This window comes from Ranitomeya imitator, chromosome 8, assembly GCF_032444005.1.
Source record: "Ranitomeya imitator isolate aRanImi1 chromosome 8, aRanImi1.pri, whole genome shotgun sequence".
In the NCBI taxonomy this organism is placed as follows: Eukaryota; Metazoa; Chordata; class Amphibia; order Anura; family Dendrobatidae; genus Ranitomeya; species Ranitomeya imitator.
The window spans coordinates 103,267,649-103,289,846 of NC_091289.1; the positions used below are offsets into that span (position 1 = coordinate 103,267,649).

A 22,198-nucleotide genomic window follows, 5' to 3' on the forward strand; every position below is an offset into this window, starting at 1 on the left:
TTGAAACCGGCATGTGTTACAGCATGCAGATTTCATAAAAATATCAGTTGTCTGCTCCTTTTACACATCTTCCCTCTATTGTACTTCTATTTTTCTATTCTTCTATCTCTACAGCGAATACAAATTAATCTTTAATTTATTTAATCTTTCATGCGTCAGTGAGCAATGAAGGAAGAAAGTACGCCGATAAAATAAACAATATATTGCGCGTGCGCAGAGCAACGGGATAGATAATGCGTAACCATAGCGCCAGGGAGGCCAGCGCATGCATGTAGCAACCACAATGAAGGTGCGAGGAACCAGGTATGTAATTTTAAAGATTACTGAGAACTCAATGAATGATTACATAATTGAGCCGCAAGAACATTATATGTAAATAGTATGCAAGCATGTTTTTTTTTTTTTTTATAGACCTCGAGTGTATCTTCTTTACCAGTGGTGCTCTCCTATTTTCATTGTTCATATTTCCAGGAATACTATGGGGATTATCACATGTCCAGCAGGGGCACTACAATAGCAGTCACAGAGGGTGCTCAATCAGCTGAAAATGATTGTGCAGAGACCCGTCAGCTTCCTACATGGCAATACCCACCGTTTGCCAACCACAGGCGAGTAGCCGACATCAGTGTGCCAGTGCCATCTTGCTCCACCCGTAGCTGGCATTGTGAAGTCAGCTGCTGGCTCCTGCACCAGTTATTGTAGAGGGCAAAGCACATTGTAGGAGCAGAGGAAAGTAAGAAGAAGAATCTATATATTTTTTTTAAATGTGTTTGAGTACAGCAGAAGAATAGGGGAAATTATTACGGGATGGGCTTATTCATGGAGGACACTATTACATGGGGGCAAACAGGTCTTTATAGGACACTACAGGAACCCACACATCTGTCCAACATGCATGTGAGAGCCCAGCCCCAAATTATGCACTGGAGTCCATTGGACTCTAGCGCGCGTCTCCCTGAAGCAAAATTATTGAGACGCTGCAGTTATTGCAACGGCCGGGAATTAAAATCCCTCTCTTCACACAGGTATAATATCTGCTTGCGGTCATCTGCTGCTTATCATCCTGCAACATTCCCTTTAATGGTACAATATCAGCTTGCTGTCATCTGCTGCTTTTTGTCCTGCAACATTCCCTTTAATGGTATATAACAGTGCTAAATGATTGCCAAATCCATTTGCTGCATTTTACTCACTGCTGTGTATCCATGCTGAGGTCACAGGAGATGTTATTTGGTTCAAGATGTTACAGCATATGGATGTAGCCAGGCCCAGTGCCTTTGATCATCTAACCTCCCCTGGTTTGTTGGCCAACTGCTAATTTATTCCAAATCAGCTACCACAATCCCTTTCACCTGATCCTCTACTTAGTTCTATAAATTCAGTAGCATTCTAGGGGGAGGCGTGTGGGGTTTTGCACGCGTCTCCCTGCAGCAAAAGTATCATGGCAGCTAAAGTATCGAGACGCTGCAGTTATTTCAACGGCAGTTAGTCACGGCAGGAGTCAGGACCCCACTCTATGTATCTGTCTATTTTGGGTGTGTCTGCAGAGTAAGGACTTCTTATTACTTGGATCTAGCTTTTCTATTAACCCATCTTACTCCTTCACCATGTTTTCATATGCCCTTACAAGGTTTGCTCCACTAATCCTCACTCTCCTTCACTATCCCCAAACCCCAGCACACTAACCAAATAATGATCTCCCCTTCCCTCTTTTCTCCCCACCTGACCTCTGCGGAGCTGCTCCTCAACCTCAAATCTGTCCTAATAAAACAAGCTGGCCACTCTTTCTCCCACCTGCTCTCTTTTTCTCTGCTTCTCCTCACTGCTGGCGACATATCTCTCAATCCTGGACCCCCACAGCTCATACCTCCCATTACTACCTCCTCCTACCACTCCCTATCTAATATGAACTACCGCAATCTTTCCAACATAAAACCCATGCCCCTGACGCCCACACCCCCGCTCCCTATCTGGAGCACTCTGGAATGCCTGCTCAATCTGCAATAAGCTTCATGTGATTCACAACCTTTTTCTCTCTCACAAGTTTGCCTTCCTCAGCCTCACGGAAACATGGCTAACACCCTCTGACACCGCCTCCCCCTGCTTTGCTACGGTGGTCTCCATTTCACCCATACGCCTCGCCCCGGCAACAGACATGGTGGAGGAGTGGGTCTTCTCCTTTCTTCTAACTGCACCTTTAACCCAATCCCACCTCTACCCTCTCTTTCTTATGCTCCCCTCTTTTGAAGTAGTCCACTGTCTGCATCTATTCTCCCTCCAACCACCAAGTGGCCATCATATACCAACCTCCAGACATTCCCACTATCATCATGGGTGACTTCAACATCCCCACTGATACCCTTCAGTCAACAGCCTCCAAACTTCTGAGCCCTTACTTCATCTTTTGGACTTACTCAGTGGTCCTCCGCAGCCACCCACACAGACGGACATACGCTAGACCTGGTCTTCACCCGTTTCTGCTCTCTAACTTCACCACCTCCCCTCTCCCTCTATCCAACCACCATCTGCTCACTTTTCTCATCCCTGTCCTCTTCACTGGACACCCATGTCCAGCAACATGCGCACCCCCGCAGAAATCTCGCACACCTAGACACACACACACTCTCTGACTATCCTACCACTGGCATCCATATCCTCGCTCCACGACAGACAGTGCCACTGCTTTCTACAATACATTCTCGCATCAGCTACTGACACGTTGCTCCTCTCGTTCATGGCAGAGTGTGACATATCAATAGACAACCCTGGCACAATAACACCACTAAAAAGCTCTGGCAAGTGTCCAGGGTTGCAGAGCAATGTTGGAAGAAAAACACATTCGCAATACGACTTCACTGCATTCAAACAGACAACACTCGCTTTCAAATCTGCTCTCACCTCTGCTAAACAGGCCTACTTCACAACCCTCGTATCTTCCCTATCCTACAACCCCAAACAGTTATTCAAAACCTTTAACTCCCTCCTCCGCCCCCCTCCAACCTCCCTCATCTCTGCTCAGGACTTTGCCACACACTTTAAAAATAAGATCGACCAAAAAAGGCAAGTCATTGTTCAACCACCACAACCCCTTTATATACCAGACCAATGCACAAACCCCGTAACCTACCTATCCAACATCACTGAAGGAGAGCTTAATTGTCTCCTCTCCAAATTGCACCTCACCACCTTTGCGCTCGACCCCATCCCATCCCACCTCCCCAACCTTACCGCCACTCTTATCCCATCCCTAACCCACCTCTTCAACCTATCACTAACTTCTGGCACCTTCCCTTCTGCTTTCAAACATGACACAATCACGTCTATCCTTAAAATGCCAACCCTTGATCAAAATGCTATGTCCAGCTATCACCCAATATCGCTGCTCCCATTCACTTCCAAACTCCTGGAGCAGCACAACCATGCTGAACTTTCCTCCCACCTCTTATCTGACTTGCTCATTGACAATCTACAATCTGGTTTCCACCTCCATCACTCAACTGAGACAACCCTGACCAAAGTTACTAATGACCTACTTACAGCCAAAGCTAAAGGACAATACTCTATACTCCTCCTCCTAGACCTGTCCTCTGCTTTCGACAGTTGACCACTGCCTCCTACTACAGATCCTCTCCTCCTTTGGCATCAAAGACCTCGCCCTATCCTGAATCTCCTCATACCTTTCCAACAGCACATTCAGCGTCTCTCACTCCCTCCTCATCCCACCCTCTCGGAGTCCCCCAAGGCCCTGTTCTAGGACCCATACTCTTCTAAATCTATTCCCTTGGCCTGGGACAACTCAAAGTCCCATGGATTCCAGTATCACCTTTATGCTGATGACACTCAGATCTACCTCTCTGTACCAGATGTCACCACTCTGCTGTCCAGAATCCCAGAGTGTCTATCAGCCATATCCTCCTTCTCCTCTCATTTCCTCAAACTCAATGTGGACAAATCTGAACTCAATCTTTCCTCCATCTCAAATATCTTCCTTACCTGACCTATCTATCACAATTAACGACATCACACTTTCCCCTGTTCCGGAAGTCCGCTGACTCGGAGTAACCCTCGACTCTGCCCTGTCCTTCAAACCACACATACAAGCTTTTTCCACCTCCTGTCACCTCCAGCTCAAAAAGGGGGTGGACAAAAGTATTGGCACTGTTCGAAAAATCATGTGATGCGTCTCTAATTTGTGTAATTAACAGCACCTGAAACTTACCTGTGGCACCTAACAGGTGTTGGCAATAACTAAATCACACTTGCAGCCAGTTGACATGGATTAAAGTTGACAACCTCTGTCCTGTGTCCTTGGGGGACCACATTACTCCATGCTCAAAGAAAGAAGACCAAAAAAACTGTCTGAGGATTTGAGAAACCAAATTGTGAGGAAGCATGAGCAATCTCAAGGCTACAAGTCCATCTCCAAAGACCTGAATGTTCCTGTGTCTACCGTGCGCAGTGTCATCAAGAAGTTTAAAGCCCATGGCACTGTGGCTAACCTCCCTAGATGTGGACGGAAAAGAAAGATTGACAAGAGATTTCAACGCAAGATTGTGTGGATGTTGGATAAAAAAACCTCGACTAACATCCAAACAAGTTCAAGCTGCCCTGCAGTCCGAGGGTACAACAGTGTCAACCCGTACTATCCATTGGCGTCTGAATGAAAAGGGACTGTATGGTAGGAGACCCATGAAGACCCCACTTCGTACCCCGAGACATAAAAAAGCCAGGCTGGAGTTTGCCAAAACTTACCTGAAAAAGCCTAAAACGTTTTGGAAGAATGTTCTCTGGTCAGATGAGACAAAGGTAGAGCTTTTGGGGCAAAGGTATCAACATGGAGTTTACAGGAGAAAAAAAAAAGGCATTCAAAGAAAAGAACACGGTCCCTACAGTCAAACATGGCGGAGGTTCCCTGATGTTTTGGGGTTGCTTTGCTGCCTCTGGCACTGGATTGCTTGACCGTGTGCATGGCATTATGAAGTCTGAAGACTACCAACAAATTTTGCAGCATAATGTAGGGCCCAGTGTGAGAAAGCTGGGTCTCCCTCAGAGGTCATGGGTCTTCCAGCAGGACAATGACCCAAAACACACATTAAAAAGCACTAGAAAATGGTTTGAGAGAAAGCACTGGAGACTTCTAAGGTGGCCAGCAATGAGTCCAGACCTGAATCCCATAGAACACCTGTGGAGAGATCTAAAAATGGCAGTTTGGAGAAGGCACCCTTCAAATATCAGGGACCTGGAGCAGTTTACCAAAGAGGAATGGTTTAAAATTGCAGCAGATCATTGTAAGAAACTCATTGATGGTTACCGGAAGCGTTTGGTCGCAGTTATTTTGGCTAAAGGTTGTGCAACCAAGTATTAGGCTGAGGGTGTCAATACTTTTGTCTGGCCCATTTTTGGAGTTTTGTGTGAAATGATCAATGTTTTGCTTTTTGCTTCATTCTCTTTTGTGTTTTTTTCATTTAAGACAAATTAAATGAAGATAATACCAAAGAATTTGTGATTGCAATCATTTTCAGGAAGAAACTGAGTATTATCTGACAGAATTGCAGGGGTGTTAATACTTTTGGCCATGACTGTATGCTCCCATTACAGCAAAGGACAGAGGTTGAATGCTGCCTGAGAGTGAGGAGATAGATTAACCCTTGCAGGCACAACCCCAAGTCACACGCTTAGAGCGGATACGTGACGAATTAGCAGCAACACTGAGATGGATCCGTGACAATTGTTGACCGAGCATTGGGATACAATTATTTCTATTAGAGCATTAGTGCATGGTTTAAACAATTATTCCCTGTACTAAAGAACTAGTATCTTTGCGAGGAGTGCACCAGTTCTACAAGGTTCAACTCAGTGCTTACTTAGACATACTGGCAAACAGTTTCTCCTCCCTGGTTTTCTTTTCTATCTTTTATTTGGCAAAGGTTGTTCACCGATATGGCAGCTCAGTACAAGAAGCAGAGCAAAGAGGCTCTGACCGGCCTCTGTGAGCAGAGAGGAATAGAGATGGCTGACAGATCCAGGGAACTGCTGATACGCACCTTGGTCGAGCGGGACCTAAAGCAAAGTGCTGAAGCATCTGGCCAAGGAGAGAGTCCACCTTAGAGAGACCCAGCAATGCCAGCTCTTGCACCAGAGATACCTGATGGAAATGCCAGGGCCGAGGAGCCTATGGACTGTACTTTACAAATGGACTTACAACGGCTGGGAACAAGTGATCCCAATCTGCGCATGCAGCTCATTCTGTAGTACCAACAGGCTGCAGATTGCCAGGCTGAGAGTGAGGCTGCAGAACGCCGGGAGGACAGAGCTTTCCAGCTTCAGATGGCTCAAATAGAGAGGGGTATCAGCCCTCAGACAACCCCCTCCCAGGACATAAATCAAGGAGACCACATCTGGAAAACTTCCCTGTGATGGAGAAGGATACAGACTTAGATACTTTCCTTCAGGGGTTTGAAAAAACCTGCAGGCAATACCATCTACCCCGTGAGCAGTGGGCGCAGTATCTAACCCCAGGGTTGAGAGGCAAAGCCCTGGAAGTTTTTGCTGGCCTCCCACCAGAACCATATAGGAACTATGAGGCCATAAAGGAGGCCCTGATCAGGAAATACAACCTAACACCAGAAGTGTATCGGAGAAAGTTCCGGAACATACAACGTGGATCAACTGACAGCTATGCAGATGTTGTGAGCACCTTGAGGACCACGTTCCATTAATGGATCAGGGGACTTTCTGTTAACAGTTTTGAGGACTTAACGGATCTTATGGTCAAGGATCAATTTCTTCACATATGCCCCACGGATGTACAACAATTTGTTTGTGACCCCTTCTCCCTCTGCCGGCCGATCACCAGTGCTGTCCAAGCCCACCTCCTATGGGGTCCCGGGGAATATACATTCTCTAGGCAATGCACGCTGATGCTTCTCCTGCAGCAAAGTGGGACATGTTAGCGCTGCCTGCCCTGATAGGGAGAAACGCCCAACTACAACCACAAAGCCATCTGTGTCCCCACCGTCTGTCCTCTTTGTGGCCGGCTCTGATACAAGGGCTCATGAGAACTGTCAATCTGTCACTGTTGGCAATAAAGTCACCATTGATCTCAGAGACAATGGGGCAGAGGTGACCCTAGTACGTCCAGCAACGGTAAACCCTGCCGATATCATACCAGGAAAGATTGTATAACCGGGATTGGAGGGGTCAGCCCTGCCATGCCCAAGACCCGTGTGTACCTGGACTGGGGAGCAGGGAAAGGATTGAGAGAAGTGGGAATATCAGAGGCTATTCCCACCAATGTGTTGCTAGGCATGGACCTGGGGAGGATCATGTCCCACTATGTTCCTCCCTTGCAAGTAAATGCTACAGAGAAGGTGGAAGCAAGTGACCCACCTGAGATCTTGTGCGAGGAGGGAAAATGTCGTAATGCACAGGACTGTACATATGTGGCAGCCGTGACCCTCAGTCAGGCTGAGGCTCAGACTCAGGCCCAGAGATTAGAGGATGAGTCTCAGACCGAACTGCCAGAACAGGAGGCCCATTATGTGGCCCCAGAGCTTCTTCACATGGCATACCCAACAAGGTCCCTGATAACAGACACTGAAGACTCAGCTTCAGACCAGGGCCTGGCAGTCACACTAGGCCAGGGCCTGCAGACTGACAGTCAGAGCTTTCAGGAGGCCCTGCGGACAGATGTCAGTCTGGAGGAGCTCAGATGTCTTGCACACCGACCCCCTGCTGCTTCTGACAAAGAGTATACTGGCACCAGGGCAAACTGTATAAAGAGATACTCCCCACGGACACTACAGAATCTTGGGGCTGTGAAAAGCGGCTGGTCGTTCCGTATCCATTTAGGGAACAATTATTGAGAATTGCTCATGAAATCCCTGTGGCCGGACACCTTGGAATACAAAAGACTAAAGCTCGCTTGACACATAACTTCTATTGGCCCAAGATGGGGACAGATATTGCCAATTACTGTCGATCATGTGTAGTTTGTCAGAGAGTTTGAAAGTCCGGGAATATACAGAAAGCTCCATTCATACCTCTGCCTGTGATCGATGAGCCTTTCCAGTGAGTGGCTGTGGATATCATAGGGCCACTTGCAATCCCTAGAAGCTCTGGCAAAAAGTACATCCTCACAGTGGTGGACTATGCTACACGATACTCAGAAGCTGTGGCACGGTCCTCCATTTAAGCAGACAAAGTGGTGGATGTTTTACTGTTTACTCTCGTGTGGGTTTCCCCAGGGAAATGTTAACCAATCAGGGAACCCAGTTCATGTCCGATCTGATGGAAAAAGCCTTTGCGAGAAATTACAAGTGCAGCATGTTGTTGCCAGTGACTATCATCCCCAAACTTCGGACTCTGCGAGCGTTTTAACGGAACATTAAAGAAAATGCCCAGTTTTATAAAAATCTGCTTCTTTACATGTCTGACAGCCATTCCATTCCAGTGGCAGTTGAATTCCAACCAGAGTACAACTCATTCTACTTAATGTGCTTCTGATTGGGTGAGCACTTGAACCAAATCTTATTTAACAAAGTAAAGTATAAAAAAACCTGCTGTGGTGTTCACAATCCTCTTGCAATAGGACAAGTTGGATGGTAAAACAAGTTTGAGTAACATGCCAAAAGTAATAGGAATGAAAAAATAACTTAACCATGCCAAAGGAGTTGAAAAGAAAATTCTTGAGTGAGGAAAAGAAGGGCTCCATTCTGGCTTTACTAGCAGAGGGATACAGTGAGCATCATGTTGCCTCCATCCTTAAAATTTCTAAGATGGCATCCATTACAACAAGGTCAGGCACCAGACATTGGGGACAACAAAGCTACAGACCGGCAGAGGGCGAAAACTACTCTTCACTGACTGGGATGACCGTCATCTTATTCGAATGTGACTCAGCAGCCTCAGGATGACATCAAGTGACCTACAAAAGGAATAGCAAATAGCAACTGAGGTGAAGTGCATGGCAAGAACAGTTTATAACAGGCTCCTAGAGGCAGAACTCAAGTCATGTAAAGGTAGAAAAAAGCCTTTCATTAATGAGAAGCAAAGGAGAGCCAGGCTGAATTTTGCCAAAGACAATAAGGATTGGACCATAAAGGACTGGAGTAAGGTAATCTTCTCTGATTAGTCTAATTTTCAGCTTTCCCCAACACCTTGTCATCTAATGGTTCGATGGAGACCTGGAGAGGCATACAAGCCACAGTGCCTTGCACCTACTGTGAAATCTGGTGGAGGATCAGTGATGATCTGGGGATGATCCAGCAAGGCTGGAAATGGACAGGTTAATCTTTTTGAAGGACGTATGAATCAAGCCACATACAAGGTTATACTGGAAAAACAGTGGATTCCTTCAGCTCAGGCAATGTTCCCCAACTCTGAGGACTGTTTTTTCCAGCAGGACAATGCGCCATGCCACACAGCTTGGTCAATCAATGTGTGGAAGAAAGACCACCATATCAATTCCCTGTCAAGGCCAGCCCAATCCCCAGACCTGAACCCCATTGAAAACCTCTGGAATGTAATCAAGAGGATGATGGATAGTCACAAGCCATCAAACAAAGAATAACTGCTTACATTTTTGTACCAGGAGTGGCATAAGGTCACCCAAAAGCAGTGTGAAAGCATGCCAACACGCATGAAAGCTGTGATTAAAAATCATGGTTATTCCAAAAAATATTGATTTCTGAACTCTTCCTGAGTTACAACATTAACATTGTTGTTTCTAAATGATTATGAACTTGTTTTGTTAGCATTATTTGAGGTCTGCAAGCAATGCATTTTTTTGTTATTTTGACCGTTCCTCATTTTCTGAAAATAAATACAAAAAATGTAGTGCTTGGAAATTCGGAGACATGTTGTCAGTTTATAGAATAAAAAACAATTTACATTTTACTCAAAAATATACCTATAAAGAGAAAAATCAGACAAAACTGACAATTTTGAAGTGGTATCTTAATTTTTGCCAAAGCTGTATGTATGTATGTATGTATGTATGTATGTATGTATGTATGTATGTATGTATGTATGTATGTATGTATATATATATATATATATATATATATATATACACATACACACATACATACACACACTGTCGAAAAGTTTTCCCCAATATCTAATCTGCATCTTCTCCCTTTCAGTTTCCATTGCATCTCGTCATTGCATCTTCGGATATTTGTAGAGAGCTATTAAGTCTTCTCAATATATAATTATCCTGAAACTTCTCACAATACTATATCAATCTGCTCAGGAGATTTTGCGCTATGAAGGCCACTTTCATAAGCTCAGCATTTTACTTCAGTATTTGTAAGCCAAAACCAGGAGTGGAACAATCAGAAGAAAAGTATAATAGAAACACGTCCCCACTTCTGTATTTATCAGCCACGCCTGGTTTTGGCTTACAAATACTAACATTAATACTGAGCGAATATTGAACATGTGAACGTGGCCTTAACAGGGTGTCTGCAGATTAGTCTGCATTTTCATGGTGACTGGCTCCTATTAACTGCATTAAATAAAAAGACATACAAGAAATGACTTACATCTTGGATAAGGGTCTCTCCAATGAGCATGGAAAAAACATCAGTGAAAGTCACAGGCTGTCCAGCGCTCTTCTTCTTCCATAAAGCTTCAACATAGCGTTTGATTTTCTGAGGCGTTAGTAAGAGGAGGGGGCTGTAACTGACGTTGTGCATGACCTCTTGATTGATTTCTTTGGGACCTTTCTTTGGGAATTCAGGGTGGGAATAAAGTGTAGACATATACCTGCAATACAGTATGAGAGTTCATAAATGTTAACATTTTACAAAACAAAGAAAACGCATCCAAAAGGGGTTTATCTTGTTACAAAATAGGTTTTTCCCCATAAACGCCACCACACTTATACATTGCTGAACTGCCCCAGTTACATGAAATGGAGAGGAGCTTCAAAACCAGACACAGCCACATGACAACAGTTTCTAAAATCATTTATACAAAATAAAACACTAGTGAAATAAGTGGAACAAAATATATTAAAACTCCCACTAATAGAGTGACCCTGTAAAACAATGTGAGCCTGATCATCTGTAATAAATTCATCTTTAAACTTGTAGTTGATACGCCAACCTGTTTTAGTATTAATTAACTGGTTCAGAGCCCATTCTTCTGGTTTTAGCTGATTGCAACTTAAAAAAAGTCTGCCTTGCAGTTCACCTTTCCCTTTATGTGTACGTCTGTTAGAGTTAGGAAATTGTTCTCTGCCATTTGAAATATCCAAATTCACCAAGGAATTGGAAAGACTATTCCTGATGACTAACACAGGCCACCAATAACCCGAGTGTCTGAGAAGAGTCTCACATGATGACCTTGTAAGGAAGATAGGACCTTCCTTTACAGCGTGTTCTACCACCAGTAACTCTAATGTTTAATGAAACCGACTTCTTTTCCCCTGTCCAATTTCCCTGGAACAGGTGATCCCCCAAATGAGCTTCCCATCCCTTTGTGCTTGCGTCTGTGGTAATTATTGGCGATATTTGGTTACCAACGGCACTTTTCTGTCTAAATTCTCTTTCTCTATGATCACTCACCAAAGAAGGGAATGGGTCGTTATAGGGGAAAATGTTAGATTCCCTTCCAGATGTCCTTTCAAAGCGAAATCTGTTCATTAGAACATCCTACTGCAACACTGATCTAAAACTGGACATATAACACTGCTGTGATACAGGAGGTCAGAAAACCCAGCAAAGACAGATCCCTGAAAGTCATGGTGGGAACATTTACAGCCTCTGATACCTGGCTGCATTTTTTTTTTCCATCTGGAAGAAAACATTCTTGATTTACGGAGGCCAGCATAAGGCCTTAAGAGACTTGTATTCTTTCTTATAGGCGTTAGTCTCATTTTTTAGGTTTAAGAGCAACCATAAGTTCAAGGCAACGCCGATCTAGGGCCAGACTGGGACAAAAAAGCAGCTCTGCCATACAAACCCCACATACTATAAGGCCATGTTCACACGTTCCTGATTTCCCTGCTGTTTTTTCTGCACTAAAAACCGCAGCTCTTGGCAGAAAACGCAGGTCCTTTTTTTGGTGCGTTTTTTGATGCGTTTTTTTATGCAGTTTTCTAGGAAGTTTTTTAGGGTTAAAATGGCTGAAAATACCCTAACCCTACCCCTAACCATAACCCTGCCCCTATTCTAACCTTAGTGGGAAAAAAAAAAAAATTCTTTATTTTTTTATTGTCCCTACCTATGGGAGTGACAAAGGGGGGGGTCATTTACTATTTTTTTATTTTGATCACGGAGATATAATCTCCGTGATCAAAATGCACTTTGGAACGAATCTGCCGGCAGATTCGGTGGGCGCACTGCGCATGCGCCCGCCATTTTGCAAGATGGCGGCGCCCAGGGAGAAGACGGCCGGACGGACACCGGGAGGCCGGGTAAGTATAAGGGGGGGAGATGAGGGCACGGGGGGGGGGGGGGCGTCGGAGCATGGGGGGGTGGGATTGGGGCACGGGGGGCAGCCACACTGCAGCGGTTCTGCACCACAAACCGCAGAAAACCCGCAGATATTTTTTTTTCATCTGCGGGTTTTACTGCGGGTTTGACCTCACAATGGAGGTCTATGGGTGCAGAACCGCTGCAGTTCCGCAAAAAGTAGTGACATTGTACTTCTTTTTTACCGCGGCTATTCAGCGCGGCTTTTTTTGCGATTTTCCGCAATGTGGGCACAGCAGTTCCTGTTTTCCATAGGGTACATTGTAATGTACCCTGCATGGAAAACAACTGCGGACCCGCAGCGGGAAAATCGCGGCGGTTCCGCATTAAAAAAAGGATGGTGTGAACATGGCCTAACACTCCCCACCGCTGATCAGTGAATTTGTGCTATACTTAAAATATGACCCTAAACATGCTCTTGTAGGAGTTGTTTGAAGAGCCACAGGTGAATGGTGCTCAGAACGCTTGATCAACTAGGGATAATAAGGTCCCAGAAGTCGGACCCCAGAAATTGGAAAGTTATCCCCTTTCCAGAGGAGAGGATTATCCATTTAAACAGGTTTTCCAATATGTATTTTTATTTTTGCATCGAAATATAGAAAATAATAAACCAATATCACCTCTCCAACAACAGATGAGAAGTGGTACTGTGCAGTGTATCTACATACAGGACAGGAGAAGGGTTACTAGGAAATGTATACACAATACAGATACTGAGAATTACACACAGTTTACAGGACAGAAAGTGGCACTATGCAGTGTCATATATATCAATTACATAATTTATACAAACTGCACAGTACCACTTTCTGTCCTGTAAACTGGGTGTAATTCGCAGTATATGTATTATGTATACACAGTATAATTTCTTCTGTCCTGTATATACAGTGGGGAAAAAATAAATATTTGCAAGTTTTTCCACCTACAAAGAATGGAGAGGTCTGTAATTTTTATCGTAGGTACACTTCAACTGAGACAGAATCTAAAAATAAAATCCAGAAAATCACATTGCATGACTTACATATTTCATGCAATAAAACACAAATTAATAAAGTATTTTAAACAATAGAAAAACAGAACTTAATAACAAAGAAATCTTTGTTTGCAATTACAGAGGTCAGACGTTTTCTGTAGTTATTGACCAAATTTGAAGACATTGCAGCAGGGATTTTGGCACACACCCAAATACAGATCTCCAGATCTTGCAGGTTTCAGGGCTGTCGCTGGGCAACATTGAGTTTCAGCTCCCTCCAAAGATTACCTATTGGGTTCAGGTCTGGTGACTGGCTAGACCACTCCAGGACTTTGAAATACTTCTTATGGAGCCACTCCTTAGTTGCCCTGGCTGTGTGTTTCGAATCATTGTCATGCTTGAAGACCCAGCCACGACCCATCTTCAATATTCCTGAGGGAAGGATGCTGTTGGCTGAAATCTTGTGTTACATGACCCCATCCATCCTTCCTTCAATACAGTGCAGTTGTCCTGTATCCTTTGCAGGAAAGCAGGCACAAAATATGATGATTATATACAGAGCTCCACACTAAGGTGCTAAGGAATATAGAGGGGAACTGTGTGTATCTCACATAGGAGCGATAGTCGGAAAGAGCTCTTGCATGCACTGACAAAGGCCCTAATCTGTACGGCTGCGGGCTGCAATTTTTAGGCTGGCAATGGGGGGCAATATCCATGGTCCCTTACCAGCCTAAGAATACCAGCCCCCAGCTGTCTGCTTTAGCAAGCCTGGTTATCAAAAATGGGGGTAACCCTGCACGGTTTATTTAAATGATTAAAAAATACAGCATGGGGACCCCTCTATTCTTGATAACCAGCCTTGCCAATGTTGACAGGTGAGGCTTGCAGCCGGCAGCTGCTAGTTTCGCCTGGCCGGTTATCAAAAATACAAGGTAACCCCATGTAAAAAAATTTTTATTAACTTATAGCATAGCTAGCGGGTGATGAATACTCCCATCAGCCGCTGCCTGCTTTCACTGTTATCACTTGAATATAACTCAACATTCTCCCCTGCTAGCGCTAATTGGTGGATCAGAAGAAAATGATGAGAGCGGTCTTTAGCACCCGGCACTGGGGGAACAGCACAAACAGTACCACTGATTCCCAGGTGCTGGTATATGTCACACTGATGACGCGTGGATGTGTTTTGTGGCCCGTGCTGCTGTTGAACGGACATGACAGCGTGTTTTCCCCAAGGATACACGTCCGTGTAAATATACTAATATGTGCATAGAATCATTCACTTCAATGTGTAAGTGTCTCCGGTACGTGTGGAAATGGTCATTACACGTACCGGACAGAGCCCTTACAGGGTGCACACTCTCTGTGATTAGCCTTTATTATACAGGTCCTAGGTTTTTCCTGACAATAAAATGACAAGAGAAGCCCTATTATAAAATGAACTTTCATAAAGATCCCTTATCACTCAGAGGCAACTAAGGGTACGGGATCGGGAGGCAGAATAATATCACCTAACAAATCCCCCCTGGAAGCTATGGATTGACCATCTTGTCAAGATCCACCTTGCTGGTGCTGTGGCTTTGCTGGCTGTTTTTACTATCACTCCTGGTGCCACATTTCCCACTGGAGCGATTTCTGCTTTGGTTGCCATGCTGTCGCCGATGTTGCTGCTCCTCTACATATTCTTGCTGGAGCTGCTGCTGAGGCTGATCCATTACAAGCTAGAGGGACTGCGGGAGCAAAAAGCCCGCTTTTCCAGCAGACTAACTGCATTTTAAACGGGAAACCTGCCAGACACAGCATGACCCTTTTGCTAATGCGTCTTCTGGCCCTCCTGGAAGTGAAACATCACATCACCTTCGGTTCAAAGGTCGCCGGCATACTCGTCATGAGGTCGCGCCTCATTGGTGCCCGTCTTGCACATACACGGACCCAAAGAATGGTGCCTCTATTTCAGTCCGTATATCAGCAAAATCTCCCTGGACCCCTGCACCGGCCACAGCAGGGACAAAGCCGCTGTCAGAACTGACCTGCTAGGCCTGGGTAATCTTCATGTCTTCTCTTCTTTCGGTACCGCTGACACATCCAGACAAAGGTTCCCCCATGAAAGACGAAACCAACTGATGGTGGGAGAAGTGCTGTCCTTTCACCCTGTAGGTTTCTGGTCCTTGAAGGGTGGATGCCCTCTCTCCATAGTGCTGGCATGGGTAGATTTAGGCTGAGGTGTATTGTTTGGTTACAGGCTCATTAGCACAAATACAGACATCTGTCCTGGTTTAAATCATTGGTAGGATTAATGTATGTGAAACAGTCAGGTACAGTGGATTGATTTTTAAAGAGAAACCATTATGTGCCCTATCACTATAAACCTGCATATATGAGGTGACTAGCGTTCCAATGCCACCTTACTAAAACTGCAGCTATTGGGAGAACATTAACTGTATTTTTTCCTCCAGGGAGCCGCAAGTTTTCAATCATAGTGGTGCACTCGGTGCGGCTACAGTCACCACTTACCATACTGTGAGCCCCGGCAGAACCTCAGCACTTTGACCACTCACTCTGCATGGACATGCTGCAGAGCAAGCTGTTAAGGTGTACTTACAGCTGCCACTCACTCTGTACTTAGCAGTGACTAGAGCTACTCCGGCAGTTCCTCTGACTAAAAGATGGCTGCTCCCAGGCAGAATAAAGTTAAATATTGTCAAGGTCGCTTCACTTTCAGCATGGTGACCGGAATGCATTAGGATGCCAATAACCTACAGATTAACCCCAACTATTCAGGTTAATAGCATTTAGGGATATGACTGGTTCCCTTTGTGACGCCCAGGAGACCGGGGTACCCAGCACCGGACCAATGGGGTCTGTCTCTTGAGGGGGATGTCACGGGTGGCTTGACTCGGTGCTGTGGCCTCAGGCAATGCACAGTGTAAGGGGTATCATGAGGGGACAGGCACTTACTTGATCAGCAGCAGTTTCTCCCAGCGGTGATGATCCCGATCCTGGATAGATGGCTATTGTCCAAATGAAAGACTGAGGCACTGAAACGTTTAACCAGTTTACTTCAACATAAAGTGATTTACAACCAGTCCTGTTACCGGAGTCTGTATGTGAACTCTGAGTTACTTTGACCCTACCGGGGTCTTCGCCTATTATTGCACGCAGTTTCTGCGTGGCCCTGCTGCTGTATGTGAACTGGCTGCCGCCCCAATCTGTCCCCTCCGGGTCCTGGTTCGACGGGCAACCCGAGTCCTTTTATCGGCTTACCCCCTCCGGGAGTACCGCTGAACTCTGTGTCTGTTGCTGCGTCCGGCCCTAGTGAAGCTGATATCACCTCTCGTTTTTCCGGTTGCTGTATTATATATAATGAATACAGCCACGGATCCGGTATCCGTCTTTGCGCCTGTTCTGGGTAGTGATTAATGCTACCCGGTTCTCACAATGTCCTTTTTCTCTGTCCCTCTTCTCCTCAGGCCGGTGATTTGGGCCTGGAAACCGTCAAAGGGCTGTTAGAAATTCAGCTGTATGACCTCTCACTGTCAGCTCCTTAGCCCAACTGCCAGTTCTTCTCTCAGACCAGAATGGATCAAGGGGAGTCTCTGGAGCTCCCCCTTCTGGCCGGAGGTGGTAGTGCAGTCTTGCCCTTTTAGTATTTGTATTTAGTGTCAGTAACTATTTTTGTGGCAAATACTCCTAGGGGTGCCACACCTTTAACAAGGGACCACCCGAGCGTGCTCTGGAAACCCGAGCAACGAGTATACTCGGTCATCACAAATTCTGACATATCCACTGGAAGCTGCAACATCTGGATTCATAGCTTTTTAATGTCACACACAACCCTATTAGGTGAGCAGTAGTGATGAGCGAGTATACTCGTTGCTCGGGTTTTCCCGAGCACGCTCAGGTGGTCTCCAAGTATTTGTGAGTGCTCGGAGATTTATTTTTTGCTGACGCAGCTGCATGATTTCTGGCTGCTAGCCAGCCTGAGTACATATGGGGGTTGCCTGGTTGCTAGACCACCCGAGCAACAAATATACTCGCTCATCACTAGTGAGCAGTTTTGTTACTGCTTTAATAATCATTTATGTTGGATAAGACCCTATTGCGCTCTAGCATTTCTTTAAAAATCGCAGTAAGGCTCAGCGCATATTTATCCTGAACTCCGCACTGAGCGCTTAGACCAGAGTTTCCATGTAAATCTCTGAAATACGTGATTCAGACGGAACCAATGGAGGAAAATTCCCTATAATGAGGCAGATGGAGGCACTGTGGACGTCATAGGACCTGTGATCCGTTGTTGTTCTTTTCAGACGTGCATAAATGCGACGTCCTCCACAGTTTTGTGCACTCCTGAAAGGAAAGGCACTGCTGAACAGAGGCCAGACCGAGTCCAAAGTAAGTCTGCTGCATCATTATAATGAATCGATCCCTCGGGGATTTCATCTGAATCACGTCACTCAGAGATTTCGATGGAAACCCCAAAGTAAGTGCCTAGTGTAAAGCGCAGGATAAATATGATCCTAAATGTTAAGGTCAGTCATCTGTCAATGGAAATATAGCGAATTCTGTGCTCCCAAACCCAAATGCCCCCCTTCCGAGTCCCACAGTGTGCCTAAACCAAATTTACCGTCCACATGTTTGACATTTCTGTACGGATCAGAGCCTGCCTAATTTACGGGTGCTTGTCTCCAGATGCATAAGCTGGGCATAATGTACTGGTCAATTCAACATACTGGTCACTGCAATGACAGCTTGCAATTTTCACTCAGCAACATCCACTGCTGCTTGTTTCTGGAAAACACCCATGGAGTCAAAATTGTCACTGCAGCTGTAGATAAATTCCCAAAGTGGTATAATTTCCAAAATGGTGTCACTTGGCACAATGTACTGGGTATAAGCAAAAAGCAAAATAACCCCTAATGATAGCCATGATATACCAGAACATGAAGAATACACCTTGTCCAGATTGAATAATTTAGGTCTTTTTATCCAAGAACCAAAAACCCCTTTGGAATAACAAAGTCAAAGCAACATTGATCCACAAGGATCATTATCATGATCACAAAATGCAGAAGATCAAAACTATACTTATCCAATATTGTAATAAAACATGGGATGTGCTTGTATCACTATATTGGATAAGTATCATTTTTTGATCTGCTGCTTTTTTTGATCAGGATAATGATACTTGTGATCAATGTTTATTTGCCTCTGTTATTCCAAAGGTTTTTTTTTTCCTTTCTTTGAACAATTTGTCCTATCTATCTGGATAAGGGGTATTATTCATGTTCTGATATATCATGGCTATCATTTGAAAAAAAAAAAAACAACATTTATGCATAGTGGAGAATAAACACAGATGACTCCGAACTATATTATATGTGTCTAAAAGGGTTTATTTTGTTTCTTAAACAAATCTGCTATTATTGATCCTATTACTGTTTTTTCCCTTTGGTTTACTATTGGTATTTCCTGGTGAAAAAAAAAACACCAAAAAGCATTAAAACATTGAGTGATGATCATTGACTATAAAAATATGTTCGCATGGTCTCTTTAACAGATATACGTCATTGACTTGCACGTTAACACTTTATTGGTGTTGGTGATAGCTTTCTGTTAGTTAGTCCCTTAAGGGTCATAAAGGAAAGCCAATGTTGAGCAGGGGCGCCGTGTCAAACTTAGGGTACAAATCTCTGTGGCAAGGTAGGGAAAGAATGGGAGAGTACACATCCCCCCCTTTAAAGAATCTTTACTATTATGTTAAGATTATTCTGTCTATATCTTTGTGATCCTACTATACTTTTCTTTAAACCATTAATTAATAAAAGTGATATTTTAGGGGTTATTTTGCTTTTTGGTTATAATCTATACATACTCCGCATATAGAATTTACAATTTGGCTCTTATTCACAATGTACTGGTCCCTACACCATATTGGTCACAACTGCAGTTTCCATTCTTCACTCTGCAACATCCACTGCTGCTGGTTTCTGGAAACACACATGGAGTCAAAATTGTCCCTACACCTGTAGGTAAATTCCCAAAGGGGGGTTAATTTACAAAATGTGGTCACTTAAGGGGGGGGGGAATTCTGCTCTTCTAGCACTTCGGGGCTCTGTATATGGAGTCCGCAAACTACACTAGGATAATCTGCACTCCAGGAGGCAAATAGTGCTCCATTCCTCCAGAGTCTCTCTGTATGGCTAAGAACTTCTGTACAGCCACATATGGGGCATTTCTACATTCAGCAGAAATTGTAAGACATATTCCAGTGTGAAAATGTAAAATCTGGGGCTCAAACTAAATTTTGGTAGTAAACATGTACCGACTTTTCGGACTATAAGAAGCAGCGGACAATGAGACGCACCTAAAATTTTCAGAAGGAAAATGGGGGAACAAAAATGCGTCAAAAGGGGGTCCGTCTTACAGTCCTGAATTCAGCTTACTGGGGGGGATGGAATTGTGTATTAATACTAGAAATAAATATACTGGGAACTAAAATAGAAGCTTAGTGAACATGAATTCCCTTAAAACAAATTTTATTATATCAAATTTTAAAAACCACACCAACCCCATGCTTAATGGCAGAAAAATATCTACCCCAAAAAAATCAAAAATGACCAAGGTCTAGCACATACCCTACAATGACCTTTCCTGTCACCTGCCTGGCTGTGGAGGTTGGCACCCTAATAACGATTTTTTTGGCGCCCCCACTCAACGTGGACTAACCCTCACCGCCCTATCTCACCCTACTATGCAGGTGGGAAAACAATGATATATAAGAACAGAAATGAAGAAAAGCAAAAAAAAAAAAAAAAAAAGGTCAAAAAAAAAAAAATCCAAAAAACACAATATAATGAAATTAGCAAAAAAAAGGCAGGAGCAGGACAAACGCTATAATTGTTGCAGGGATCCAGCCCCTTTGATAAACCAATCGCTAAATGCTGCTAGTTTACAGTGGGTATGCTACCAGATATGCCACATAAACATGCTAATTCAGCATAAAAAAAGAATTATTACCCATACCACACATCATTATATCCTATAAGCTGTCTAGCTGACTTGAACACAGATGTATATCAATTGTCAGTCTAAAGACCGCCCCTAGATGGGGCTACCAGCATCAGTTATTATAAATTGCCCATAAAGATATACTGAGCCAAGCTATAGGGTATATCAATAGTATACGCAATGATACGTGTTACTTATCAGAGTATGTTGCACCTCAACGCGTTTCCCCGTGGTTCGGTTCATCAGGAGGCCCTTCAAACACATATCAGATACCAGATGCCATGGATAAGTAGCAACTTCTAGATCATTGTTTTCCCACCTGCATAGTAGGGTGAGATAGGGCAGTGAGGGTTAGTCCACGTTGAGTGTAGGCACCAAAAAATGGTTATTAGGGTGCCAACCTCCACAGCCAGGCAGGTGACAGGAAAGGTCATTGTAGGGTATGCGCTAGACCTTGGTCATTTTTGATTTTTTTGGGGGGATGGAATTGGCAGTGCTGGTAGCAGCAGGAGTCAGGCAATTATTCCGGTTGTCCGACGCTGCAGGGCGATGATCTCGCTCCCATCGCAGCCTGGTGCGGCAGTGCTTCGTGGTGTGGGGGGCTCCGGTAACATTTTCTGATGTCCAACACAGCAGGGCGATGATTGTGCGGCTGGTGTGGCGGTGCCGGGTGCACCGGTGACATTTACTGAAAGCCTGGAGCCCCCACACTTCTATTGCCTCGATGCTGTGGCCTCTGTCAAAATGGCCGCTGGAGGCGGCGCATGCGCAGCTTGAGATCTCGGCAACGAGATCTTGTCCCGAGATCTTGGGAGCCGAGATCTGGGAGCAGAGATCTTAATCTGTGCATGCGTCGCCTCTGGAGGCCATTTTACCTGAGGCCACAGCATCGAGGCAATAGAACTGTGGGGCTCTGGGCTTTCCGAAAATGTCGTCGGAGCCCCCAGCACCACCAAGCACAGCCGCACAAGCTTCGCGCGCTGCATTGTCGGAAGAATTGCCCGACTCCTGCTACCACCATGCTAAGTGTAAGTACCGTACATTCCGGCTATAAGACACACCATTTTCCCCAAACAAATTTTGGGGAAAAAGTGCGTCTTATAGTCCGAAAAATACGGTAATTATTTCTTCTTCACTGGCCAATGGTATAAAATTGTGTGATACATCTGTGGTGTCAATATGATCACTGCAACCCTAGATGAATTTATTGAGAAATGTAGCTTGTAAAATTGAGTCACTCATGGGGGGGAAGGGGGCTCTGCCAATTTGACATAGTACGATAACACCAGTCCAGAAATATCTGAAAGGCAATATGGTGCCGTTTTTTTGAGCTTTGCACTGTAGCTCAAAAGTACGGTAGTTTTCTACCACATATGGGGCATCTGTGTACTCAGGAGAAATTACACAAAAAATTTTGGGATCCATTTTGTCCTGTTACCCTCATGAAAATTTGGGGATAAAATAAAATTTTTGTTGGAAAAATTAGATTTTTTTTATTTTCATGGCTCTGTGAAGCACATGGGTGTTCAAGGTGCTCACCACACATCTAGAGATAAGTTCCCTGAGGGGTCTAGTTTCCAAAATGGTTCCAAAATGGTGCCAGTCTAGTTGCCACCGCTTAGGCACATTAGGGGCTCTCCAAACGCGACATGGCGTCTGCTAATTATTTCAGCAAATTTTAATTTCAAAAAGTCAAATGGCCCTGCCATGCACCCAAACACTGGTTTTCTCTTAC

The 22,198-nt window shown here is 44.5% G+C and overlaps 1 protein-coding gene across 6 annotated transcripts in view; it reads right to left on the minus strand.

Moving 5' to 3' along the window:
- PLA2G4A (phospholipase A2 group IVA) overlaps nucleotides 1-22,198 on the minus strand; it is a 197,882-nt gene that overhangs the window by 102,052 nt on the left and 73,632 nt on the right. For all 6 annotated transcript variants that reach the window (XM_069737229.1, XM_069737232.1, XM_069737231.1 and 3 more), the window contains one exon: nucleotides 10,548-10,770. In XM_069737229.1, the coding sequence (XP_069593330.1) occupies nucleotides 10,548-10,770 (223 nt within the window). The remainder of the gene's footprint in view (nucleotides 1-10,547; nucleotides 10,771-22,198) is intronic.